The 13266-nt window shown below is 36.0% G+C and overlaps 1 protein-coding gene across 4 annotated transcripts in view; it reads right to left on the bottom strand.

Annotated features, from left to right (window-relative positions):
* Positions 1 to 13266, bottom strand: part of LOC18444387 (cytochrome P450 97B2, chloroplastic) — a 61747-nt gene that overhangs the window by 7145 nt on the left and 41336 nt on the right. For all 4 annotated transcript variants that reach the window (XM_006854560.4, XM_020673771.2, XM_020673772.2 and 1 more), the window contains 2 exons: positions 9868 to 9959; positions 7479 to 7540 (listed from right to left, as the gene is read on the bottom strand). In XM_006854560.4, the coding sequence (XP_006854622.2) occupies positions 7479 to 7540; positions 9868 to 9959 (154 nt within the window). The remainder of the gene's footprint in view (positions 1 to 7478; positions 7541 to 9867; positions 9960 to 13266) is intronic.

The raw sequence follows: 13266 nt of genomic DNA, 5'->3' as shown, positions 1-13266 counted from the left end.
GTGAATCCAAGAATGAAGCAAATCAAGTTGAAGAGTTTACATCCGGGTTCATTGAAGATGAAGTATTCATGGTGGCATATAATTCAATATTCTATCAAAATTGGATACTTGATAGTGGAGCCACCCATCACATGTGCCCGCATTGATCATGTTTGACTCATATGAGTCATGTGAAGGAGGATCGGTATTCATGAGTGCTATCCATTTGGTTCAAGGCACATATTGGTTCAATATCACTATATCCGTCAATTTGTTGAAGAGTTTGATTGGTCAAGATCAAGACTGAAGACAACTTTATGGATATGCTTACGAAGCCAAGTAGACAAGTTAGAATGGAGTCAAACTTCTCGAAATCTCAAGAAAGGAAAGAAGTGAAGGTTTGGCAAGGCAATGATGTGATTTTGCATCAAGGTGAAGATTATTGGGATGTGATGCAAAGATCACACCTTATGGCCCTATGGTATTCTCCTTCTTGTTAAAGGGTATTTTTGTCACTAAAAATAGACCTTTTTAGTGGAGGCTCTTAAAAGCGTTTTGATAGAGAGAGAAACGTGTGTGGTGAGTGAGGAAGCTATTGTAAAGAGAAAAGGAAACATGTAGAGAGAGAAGCTTGGGGTTGGAAATTGGAGACTTTGCAACAAAACCCTAGCACCACCATTTGGGGCTCATCTTTGGTTGTTTTTGTCGGCATTTCTTCGCGGCATCGGTGAATCGAAAAAATGAGTCGATTGTAAGTGGTTTTGTAGTAGGAAATTCTTTTGTTTGAGATTTCCTTGAGATTGTATGAGGTAACTTTACATAATTCCAATCTTGTAAGTTTTCCTCTTGATAGTGAACACATCTTTCCGGTCTTGCCTAAGGACGTGGCCCATCTTGGGTGAACCACGTAAATGTGCGTGTCCCTCTCTATTTTCATTTGTGTTGTGCTTTGATGATTTTCCATATTATTTGCTTTCTTGTTTATTTATTTTTTCCAATTATATTACACTTGTAATTAAATCTTGGGCATGTTATTTGAGTGTTGAAATCATTGTGGTGGAGTTCACCACATCTAGTGGGATTTGAAATATCCTGATTTGCTCAAAAAGGGGTAATTGGGTTATCCCGATTTTACAACAATTTTCAGGTAAATGTGCCTAAAATTTCAGGAAAGTTTTAGCTTGATGATATTCTAAATTGGGTTCCTAGTATCAAGACCTTTTAGTGGAAAGAATTATCAAAGGAGAAGAAGGTCAAATTCATGGCTACTTAGACGGACTAGAGCCTAATTTGGTGGCAGTGGTTACAAGTCGAGTTTGAAAAGAGAAAGATAAAATCGCAACTTGGAGGAAGATGAAGTCGCTAGGAAAAGTTTGTTTCCTTTGATTATGCACAAAATATATTTTAAATATTTGAACATCTTCCACAAAAAGAGTTGAGCATGCAAGAATACAGAAATGAGTTACCTATTGATGAGGTAACAATATCAACAGAATGATGAACGGTCTGTTGCAAGGTCTGTGAGTGGCATGAAAATTCAGATTCAAGATGAGTTAATTTTGCATTGAATTTTCAATCTCGAATACACATGTCAACCAGCCCTAAAAGTTGAAACAAAGTTCAAGAGGAGCTATGTAAATAACTTCTCTGGTTGGGGGTCGTCTTCAAAGAAACAGAGAGTGGTTGGTTCAAGTTATTGGCTCAGTGATGTATCCAAAGACGATAAAGGCCCTGCTGAAAACAAGCATCTTCAAAATCCGGAAGAGGGGATGATTATGAAGTAGGCATCGATGCGGGTCTATCTATGATGAAGAGCCTCTTGAAGAAAATGTTTTACGGATCTGCTTGGTGCAAGGTATTTTGCCCATGGATGCAACTCATATATTATTGAGTCACCCATGGCAGTATGATCAATCTCTTATACACCATGGAAAACATAATACACATACTTTTTGGAAGAATGGGGGTTACGATCACTTTTCAATTTTTAAAGGAGGGCAATCAGAAAAGGGGCTGGGGTCGTGGTGTTAGCATCCACACACCCAGTTACCACATCGTGGTATCCATTCCTACCGCTGACATCCCAATTAACTCCAAAATGTAATCCCTAATCTATTGAAAAAACAGGTGGGGCATGTCTTCCCCACTAAATTGCCCAAAAAAAAAAAAAAGGAGGGCAATCAGCCTGAATCGAAGGTGGAGGGAGAGGCCATATTCACATTTGTTGGGATCGGGAGCGAGATTGGGATTGGGATCGATAGTAAGGGATCCTGAAAGGCTAGAAGATCCCTATGGTTGGGATTGCCACCCATACAATACATATGTTGGGGATCGAGATCCCCAAATATTAAGGATATCGATCTCAACCTTTTGGCATCTCAATTTCAACATTTTGGGGATACAATGCGTATGTTAGGGATGAGATCCCCAAATATTAGGGACCTTGATCCCAACCTTTTGGCATCTCAATTTTAACATTTTGGGGATCTTGCTCCCAACCGTAAACAATATATACAGTCTATGACTATATGCATTCTTTAAAGTAAGGATCTCTTTACTTAGAACCATCAAGCAATGCAACACTATAAAATGTATAGTTGTATTGCTAGGTGATTATAAATTAAAAGATTATCAATTTGCTCGTTGTCATGGTCTCCGAGGTGGGGATTAAGATACCTAACAGTAGGGATCAATGTACCAAAAGTTAAAATTGAGATTCCTTGAAGATCCCTTTCTTGGAGCGCTGGAGTGAGATTCTAGAGTAGGATCGTCACCTAGGAGGGAAGACCCCAGCAACTATGGTTATATTCTCTTTAAATCAGTTTCTATATCTATAGTAGAAAAGGGTGACTCTTGTCTTAATTCTATTCCAGACCCTGTTTCACCGTTAATTGAGGAGTTTGTAGATGCTATCCTGAGGAGTTGCATAATGGTTTATCCCCATGAGAGATTACAAGATCGCATTGATTTGTCCCTAGTGCTACTCTTCCTAACCTGCCCTATTAACAGGATGAGTCCAAAAGACCATGAAGAACAGCATCGAGAACTAAAAATGTTAAATAAGGGGTTAATTCGAGAGAGTTCATCTATGATTTGTCCATACCCTCTATCTCCAAAGCAATATGGTTCTTGGAGCATGAGTGTGAGTGTGGATAGTAGGGTAATCAATAAGATTACAGTCAAGAACTGCTTTCCTACTACTTGTCTACATAATATGCTTGATGTGTTATCAGGGTTTCCAAATTTGATTGATAAGTGGATATCATCAGATGCAAAATCTCCCTGAGGATGAGTGGGAGACAGCTCTTAAAGCTCGGGAGAATTTGTATGTTTGGCTTGTGATGTCATTTGGATTGTCGAATGCCCCAAGTACTTTTATGAGAGTAACTAACCAGGTGCTTTGCCCTATTCTTGGTAAATTTGTGGTACTATATTTTGATGACACTCTTATATACGGCTCTGGTGATGTTGAGAATTTGGACCATCTAAGGCAAGTTTTGGAGGGAGCATAGTTTTGCAAGGAGAAGTTATTCGTGAATCTTCAAAACTTGTTCTTTTATGAGAGACAGCTTGGTATTTATGGGATTTGTTGCTTTAGTCAAAGGGATTAAAATTGATCAAGCTAGGATACAAACAATTGTGGATTGACCTACACCAAAAAACATGAGAAGTGAGAAGTTGGTTTGTCTACTTTTCACAGGAAGTTTATCAAAAATTTCAACTCTATCATTGCACCTATCACTAATTGCATGAGGAAGTATTTGAGGGGACAAGTGTAGCTGAAGAGAGCTTCAAGCTTATAAAAGACAAGATGACTACTGCTTCTGTTTTGGATCTTCTAGGTTGTTTTCCAAGTAGAGTGATGCTTTGCATGTGAGTATTGGGGTTGTCCTTAGCCAAGAAGGTAAGGCCATAGCCTTTTTCATGAAAAGTTGAATAAATCCAAGACTCAGTGCTCTACTTGTGCCATGAAATTGATGCTATAATGCAGGCATTGGTGACATTATCTCATCCGGAATTCCGGAGGGAGTTTATCTTTCATAACATGAGGCGTTGAAATTTTTTAGTGTTCAAGAAAGGTTGAACAGGGGTCACACGAATGGATTTCCTTATTTGTAGAGGTTTTCTTTTGTTATTGGCATAATTGGGCAGTAGAAATAAGGCAGTTGATGCATTGAGCAAGAGATCTTGTTTTCTTGAGCTTTCATTGGTTGGATAGTGAGTCTTTCCCCAATCAAATGCCACTAACCTCTGCTTAAGAAAGCCTGCTATGCATTCTACATGGGTCTCTTCGAATTCAAATCATTGGCGGGTTGTGTGGGGAAGCATCAATGGACACTTAAGGCTAGACTAAAGCTAGACAAAACCATTCCCTGGCGCATGAGAAATATTATTGGCCAAAACTCGAGAAAGATGTTAGCCAATATGTAGAAGGATACAGGGCCTATCAGCTAGTCAAAGGCTCGTAGCTTGTACTTCCCTCTGTCAATTCGTACCGCGTCATGACAAATGCCAGTGTGGACTTTGTGATGGAACTTCCTAGGATCCATACTTGTGGTGGTGGATCGTTTCTCGAAGATGGATCACTTTATACCTTGCAAGAACACTCTTGATGCAAGCATGTAGCTAAATTGTCCATTCAACTACGTGGAATTCCTAAGGCCATTACTTTTGATCAAGTTACGAGGTTCATGAAGCACGTTTACTGTACCCCAAGGAAGGCGTTAGGCACATGGCTCCAGTATAGTAATGCTTGTAATCCCAAGACTAATGATCATACCAAAGTTGTTAATAGTATGAATCTATTAAGGAGCCTCGCATGAGATAAGCCTTCATAATAAGATCACATTTCGCCTCAAGCAGAATTTTCTTGTAATAGCATAGTCAATTGATACACAAGAAAGTCAACTTTTGAGAAAATGCATATGCAGTTACCCCACAAAGTGCTAATATTTAGTTCCTCTACCCAAGAAAGAGAAAGTAAGTGATGATGTTGAAGACTGAACTGAACACCTTCAGAAGGATGCCTAAGAAGGATGGTGAAAAAATCCAAAAGATTCTCCTCATTCAGACCATTATTGCCCTCCACCCCACCACCCTAGTTAATCCCAAAGTCCGTATTTGGTCCAATGGAAGGGAAAACTTGAGTCATAGATTTCATTGACTTTAGAGGAGCACTTCCCTAGTAGTACATATCCGGAGCTCAAGTACAAGAAAATTGGCCCTCATCAAGTGATCTAGAAGAACAGTAACGATGCAAGATTGAGCTTCCAAAATGGTATGGAGCCTCTTCTATCTCTGATGGAGAGCTTGTTGATACAGAAGTTGTTGAGTGGTACCTAAGCAAGGGGAGAGAAAATCCAAAAAACAATTTACATTTGAACCATTACCTCCCGTTAATGTTCATATAGTCGGTATTTGGTCCAATGGAACCTTAAGCCATAGAATTGATGGAATTTAGAGGCGCTAAAGCAAACTGATGAAGAAGCATTGAAGAAATTCACAGATGATCAGAACTCAAGGGTGAATTCTCTTTAACAGGGTGAGACTCGCGCCAAGTATATTTTGGCCAAATTAGTTGGGCAAAATCTGCATTATAGAACTCATGTTACCACTTCAAGAATGGGGCCATAATAGTTATTCTGGCATCAAAACAAAAATCAGGGCTTCTAGATGTTACGCTACCACTCAAGATTTGTTTTCAAGACAAATTTATCTTATCTTATTTTTTGAAGGACAAAGGTGTAAAAGTAGTAATTACGAGTTCAACTTATACTAGTAGGATTTGTTAAAGTTCAAGCTAAGATATTAGAATTAGGATTTCTTAATATTCAAGCTAAGTTTTGATCATAAATATAGGTTGGTATAGGCTTTTGCTTTCAGAGATTTGGATACTTTGCTTGGTATTTCCTAGTTGGAAGCAAAGGACACTAGAAGCTTCGCCTATAAGCTTCAACGGTTCCCCCTTTTTATTTTCAATCAAATTATCAAACTTTTGGGAGTCTTTTCTTTGTTTATTCAATTTTGCATCACAAAGGGAAGACCATTTCTCATATTGTTTTACAACCCGAGTTTTGGAATGGGGTGGTCTCCTCCCACCAAGCATTTGATCATTTGGTGGTGAAGATGTTGCGCATGGTGGTCGTAAGAAAGAACCACCCATGGGTCATATTCACAAAGCAATGGAGGTTGCTAAGGATAAGATATATTAAAAAGAAAAAACTATGGGTATCATGTGAAAAAAAGCATTTACCCCTCGTTCATATTTATATAGGCCTTTGCATGCAACAGCGTATTTTCTCAACCGTGCTTCCTTTTTTTCTTTATTATGAGATTAATTCCAAGGGGTTGCATCATGGATAGTTTCAATATGTACAACATGACAACCCCAACATGGGACACCCAGAGCTCCTAAAAATGCGGTGAATTTGTTTAAGTTCTCATAGTTGGGACAGATAGTTCAATAAGGCAGAGGGTTAAACATCATCCAAATAATCTTTGTAGTTTCTCATTATGACTTTGTGAATTGAGTAATTGATTTACATAATTGTGAAGTAGTAATATAGATATATAACAATACTACATTACTATTATAATTATACTCTGTTATAAATGTCAAGCACTTTTATATACACCTCACTGCTGAGAGATATGGATAATTTCAGTGAATGGCTGGTTGATGCTGGAAATGATCATGCCATCCTGATAGGGAGTTTGAGTTGGGACCAAGTTCATGAAGCAGCTGGAAACGCATCGAGCCATGTTTGGGCCACTAGATCTTCTAGGAAGAGCTTGAGGACATTAGAGGAGGAGGAGAAGCAGACAGTCAGAGGAGATGGAGAAAGAAGAGCATTATGTCCAGGAGGGGAATCATTCCGATGGTGATGAGTTAGCATCAGATGTAAGGGACAGTAATGATGGAGATGGTTATACTCGTGATGAGGATGTGGACCTTGACGATAAATCTCAATTAGCAATTTGGCATTTAATTTATTGCCTCATTGTTTTTGTGATAATCCAATAGTCTTTATGCAGCATAGGGTCCATAATCCATATTCACAATGTTGGATGAATGGAAGTGAGTGTTATTTTATTTCAAGTTCAACTTTCAAGTTTGGGCAAGTTGCAATCTTCTAGATTTCTGTTAATTTAAGTTTTGATCTTCTAGGTCTCCAATAATCCAAGTTTTAAACTCTTGTATGCATATACAAGTCAAAAAAAACACACATGCAAAAAGTCTAATATATGTTTTATTTTGAAACAAAAATCATATTTTTTTATAAGAGAGAAAAATTGGTAAGATCAAATCTAATATTACAACTTAAAAGGAACTTTTGACTGAAATATGAAAAATGGACTTTCAGCTGAAAGAAGTGGATATGAAGCATTATGTATTCATTATTGGAATTAGTTGAGTTCAATAAAATATTTTTCCATATTAGATATGAAATCTTCATCGAACTGCATAAAAGACACATCAAGAGATATACTATACTTACAGAAAGACAGATTTCAGTCCCAGCAGGAATTGAATACCCATTTTTATCTCCAGTCAATCCACCTACAATTTTAGAGTGCATGTGTAAATCAGAACATGTAAAAAGCTAAAGATACAATAATTGGATTACCAAGATCATAACCAGTGTTTAAAAACTCGCCGAGTCGAGCCGGACTCGCCCGGTTCGACTAGGGAATCGTCTGCTACCAAACCGGTTCCACGAAAAAACCGAGAATCACCCGTGTCCAGAGAGAACCGAGCGATTCCCAATAGTGAATCGTGAGTCTCACCAAAAAAACCGGTATTTTTTGGGTTTACACGTAGCCGCCTCATGGGAGTGACACGTGGCACACGCGGCCGCCTCAAGGGAGCAACACGTGGTAACTCACCTCACGTCTGCCCCCTCACTTTTCTACACGTGCAATGGAGTGTCTATTATATATGACTTTATAGCGAACCAAGCAACACTCATCCTTCGATGTGGCATAATTCCCACAAAAAATCATTAAAACAAGATGATTGAATATATAATATTATAGAAGCTAATAGAATTACATGAGGCGACGTGGCCGGGTTGGTTGACAACACCGATTTTTCGGTGGATGTCTTGAGTTCAAACCTTGTAGCGCACAACAAAAATTTTTTTGAGTTCGAACCCCTTAGTGCACAACAAAAAAATAAAGAAAGGCAGAAAATACTGTTGTAAAAAAATAGAAAAACTATAAAATAAAAGGCTTTTCAAGATAAAGATAAAAAAGATAATACAACATTTTTTTATTTTTCTTGTAAAAAAAATACAATTTGTTGTCAAAAAAATAAACAAAGGCAGAAAATACTGTTGTAAAAAAATAGAAAAAATATAAAATAAAATGCTTTTCAAGATAAACATAAAAAAGATAATACAACATTTTTTTATTTTTCTTGTAAAAAAAATACAAGGTAAGATAACAAGTATTTCTTGCAAAAAAATAAAACAAAAAGCATAAAAAAATAAAATGTACTTTGGCAGCATCATTTTTTTATTTTTCTTGTAAAAAAAAATAAAAAGTAATACAACAAGTAAAAAAAAATGTGATACAACATCTTCTTCTTTTGTCAAAAAAAAAAACAAAGACAAGTATCATATTTTTCTTTTAAAAAAAAGTAAAAGATAACACAATAAGTATTTCCTGTCAAAAAAATAAAACGTATTTTTTCATGCAACCTAGGAATAAATGGTCTAATTATATTTTTTACTTTTATAAAATGATGGTCTTTAACATAAATTTACTACTATTAATTTAAAGATAGGATTCATACAATGAGGCCATTTGAAATCTCTCTCTTTCTACTAACAATCTCTTCCACTAATTTATTCTAGAAACCTAAAAAATTCAAGAAAATTGGTACGCATTCTAATAATTTCTACATTGATAACCAAATCTTTTATTGTATTTATTAATTTTTGTATTATAAATCATGTAGTGTACTATTTTTCTTACAGTTGTCAATAATACATTTTAAATTAGATGATATTCTAAAATATTTTGGATTTGTTATTATTTATATAATAAAATAATTATAAAATATTGTTTGGTATATAATATTATAGTTAGTTAGGTTGTAATAATTTGGGTTTTCTTAGTGGATTTGGGTTTTCCGCCAATTCGAGATTTTAGTGTCCAATTTTTCATCGATTTAGTCAACTCTTTATTGTAGTCTATATATGATTATATACTTAATCCACGGTAATTCTATGATTTTTTTTGTATGATGTAAATTTAATGGTCAACATAAGTTCATACAGGGAAAGAACATCTCAATATTCATAAATTGATGAAAACAATGAAAGTTAATAATGTAGTACCCTCATTTTTTATTGGATTATTAGAAAACAACATTTATAATGAATTTTAATAATTTTTTTGAATTTTTTTAAGGCTTTATCAGAGCAATTCGGCCCGATTACCAATCCGGATCGCCGATTCACCGATCCGAATCGGTTTTTGGGATGCCCGATCTGGGTCACCGATCCGTTTTTTAAACCACTGATCATAACAAAAGAAAAAAAGTGTTAAAAGAAAAAAAATGAATTGCAAACTATTCATAAAGATTTATACAAATAAACTGAATAAATTTGCCTACAAAATTTTCTTTCTGAATAATCTGAATGCAAAATTTCCATCTTGCGACAGTGTTCAGATTATAATTCTGCATGCAAAAGATCTTCAGCAATATTACTCTACATGTTGAACTTTCTATGAGAAACATGTAGCAACAAAATATTTAATGATACATATAATCCCTTTCACATAAAAATTACCACTCTAATACATTAAACATGATAGTGAACCCGATTCTTATGAAAATTTCCATTTCTTTCAACTTGTGGATTCAGAGAAGAGATTGACCTGGCAGAATATCAGGCCGGAGTGAACGTCTAATGAGTAGTGGTGGTTGAGGATACAAACGCAGAGCCTCCACAACACTAAGCCTAATATACCTGAGAATTGGAACATATATATAGTCATAATTTGTTGTAGATACAACATAAAATTTCCACAACACAGCTCAGCCTCATCTTAGCATACAAATATGTACTGCAATCAATCTTAGCATAAAATATGTACTGCAATCATGTATGCTAGGCAGTACAAAACAGAGGCATAGGGATAAAGTATATAAATTTCGACTATTAGATGCCCAATTATGTCACAGAATCTAGAGTTAGAGGGTTGTACATGATTATGTAGAATGACTGATATCACCATGACAAGTTTCCATGACAATATAAGAAGGGTTTCTTCCACGATATTTAGTGCTGCCATATTATTGATCAAATATCCTTGTAATCATGATTCTCTTCCAAGAAAAACAATTTTATGATTTTGTTTTAATCCCTAGAGTAACATTCAATTATTTTAAGAATTGTTAGATACACAAGGGTGCTGCAAAGGAGAATTTACAAATCAAACCACGTGATCAATTTCCTCTGATTCTTATGAGAGAAAATTTGGTCAAGTTTTTTTTTTCTTTTTGTTTTTTTAAATATTAACGGTGGGAATGGAGGGTGAGACATTATGTTGAGGCATCCGCCTCCCTAACCACTGATGCCCCAACCCCTTTCCCAAATTTGATCAAGTATTTTAGAGTGGATTTGATTTACTTCACTCTGTTCCATTACTTCTATCCCAGAACTTGCTCATCCTTATTTGCATATACTAGAGCATCTCAAGATTTCAAGGGAACCATGAGCTTCATGAAATAACACATCCTCTTCTATCCTCTCTCAGGTCGGCTTATTTAGCCTTCTTGGGTACCAAGCTTCTCTGACCTCCTTGAGCCTCCCTCTTTCAACACATATGATGGAGTTTCCTATAACATGATCTTGATCTGCAGACTATGATTCAGTGCTACTTTCTTGACATAAAACTAGGACCTTAAGGAACTCATACTAGAGTCCCTCGATGACATCATGGAGTTCAGACAACTATATCCTTTAGGAGAAAGGTTAACAATTAGGGCTGTTAATAAGCTCAGGCCGTGCCAGCCCGAGCTTGAGCTCGAGCTTGGCGAGGCTGGAAAAAAACGGCCAGGGCCCTATACAATTATGGGGAAATAGTTGTTTATTACATGTGATATACTTAAAAAGATTTCCCAATGCTAGCCTAGGCCCAACCTGAAAATGTTTTAGGCCTGCAAAGCCCATCCCCGAACCTTAGCATAGGGCCCGTACCCACCCCAAAACACGGCTAGTCTCGAAAGCCCAAAGGCCAGCCTGGGCCAGGTAACAGCCCTATGGAACAACCTGTAGATTCTATAGTAACTATAGGATCTTGTTTGGATTCCATTAGTCATGCCTTAGTCCATGATACACACAAGTAGACAAAAATCTCACAATTGCAAGACAAATGGTGTCTACCTAGAATTTGTTTATAAGGTGAAAATGACGGGACACATAGTCAAGACCCCATGTGAAGAAAATCCCATCAATATTTCTTATTGTTAAGCGAAAGCTTGATCAATAATGTTCAATGTTGAGCCATGGTTCAGCATGTCCCTTTTGGAGTAATCATCTCAAATGTGCTATGTTGGAGCCATTGCTAACAACATCCTGTTGGGAATAAATCATCTCAAGATAGATGCAAATCCCGATGTTAGCTGCTAGAAATACCTTCTTCAATCTATAGAAAGCCCCTACAGAGACTGTCTAACATGCTTTGTCCTTACCTGAGTTCACATTCGCATAGACATGAACTTGGCTAAATCACGTTGACTTACCAAAGTTATAAAAGGGAAAAAATTGACCTCACGTTTCTAAGGGTTTACAATCAACTAAAATTCCTTTTCTTCAACAACTTATGCCCACTATGTGTCCAGAACATATTATGTCCAACAAGCAAGAGCTTGGAAAACCAACTCATGGGGCTTGTTCAACTTGTAGATTTCCTTTCCAAGCACAGACCACCTATTTTGAGATCTATTAGGCCAATAGACAATGCTAGCCCTTGCTTCTTTGAAAGAAAATAATATGTAAAATCCCAGATGAAAAACTAAACCCAATAAACATGGATGTGAAGTAGAATGAATTTTATGGGGAAAAAACTCCAATAATCTACTTACTGGAAAATTAAAGAGGAAGTTTATAAGTCAGGCTCCAATGGCTCTACAGCTATTAAACCAGAAAAGGAAAATCTCAAAACTCAAGACTCTATGGAAAACACCCTATTAGAACTCCTATAAATAATAACAAACATTACTTAGAACCCAAGAAATCCTAATTTTAATGGAAATAAAAACCAAGAAAATCTTAAAACTCAAGACTCTATGGAAAACACCCTAATAGAACTCCCATAGATAAATAACAAACTTTACTTAGAACCCAAGAAATCCTATTTCTAATGGAAATAAAAAACCAATTAAAATAAAATTTGTAATTACATTTTTACCCTAGGTAAAACAAATAATTCGTTTATCACTTTTAACCACTTTTCTAAACAACTCCCAAAATTCTAAAAATAAAAATCCCTAGAATACCTAAAAACTAAAAGTATCCTAAAAACGTAACCCAAGAAAGTTCCAAAAATAAATTTTTAAAATTAAACATGAAAATCCAAAAATAAGAGGCATCTTGTCCTACATCAAGACGCGAAAACTAACGGGCAACCACAAAAACAATTAATAAATAGAGATAGACGAAAAAGAGATATGGCCATGGGGTTCACCATATCTTATAACTCTTATGCCCTAGTGTGGAACAGAAAAGGCTCAAGACCATCACCCAATCCCAATATGGTACAACCACACTCAACGTAAAATGTTTAAGTGTAAATCTACAAATCTTTAGTATGTGGACTACCTCTGTCTTTTGCTCTCTTCTCTATTCAACAATAGAGAATCTATTAATTGAGTCACACAATCCATGAAAAATTCCCTTCTAAGCCATTGTAAAAGAAAGTTTCTAGAGGTCCCAGATGTTAACCTAATTTTTTATGGAGTCCTTCCAATAACTATCATTTGCAAGTTCTATACTGCTGCAATGAGGTAGTGGAATTATCTTACTTAAAACTTACTGCACAACACCTCAATAATTAACATATACCACTTTCTATCCCTTAATCCTCAAGTATAAAAAACTAAAAGGGTAGTTTTTCGCACAAAATATTTTGTGCTGAAATTTAATGCAAGACTCTTTAGTACTCTCATAAAATGCAACTTAAAATTTTGTGGCCAGAATTTCTTTTTTTTGGAAATTTAGAGAGGATTCAAAGAAGCCATGCATGAGATCATTCCACTTAATCCAATCCTTT

Source organism: Amborella trichopoda, chromosome 11 (assembly GCF_054954075.1).
Source record: "Amborella trichopoda isolate Santa Cruz 75 chromosome 11, AtrichopodaSantaCruz75HAP2 v2.0, whole genome shotgun sequence".
Taxonomy (NCBI): Eukaryota; Viridiplantae; Streptophyta; class Magnoliopsida; order Amborellales; family Amborellaceae; genus Amborella; species Amborella trichopoda.
The sequence above is the reverse complement of the archived record's forward strand: the minus strand, read 5'-3'. Positions and strand labels throughout refer to the sequence as shown.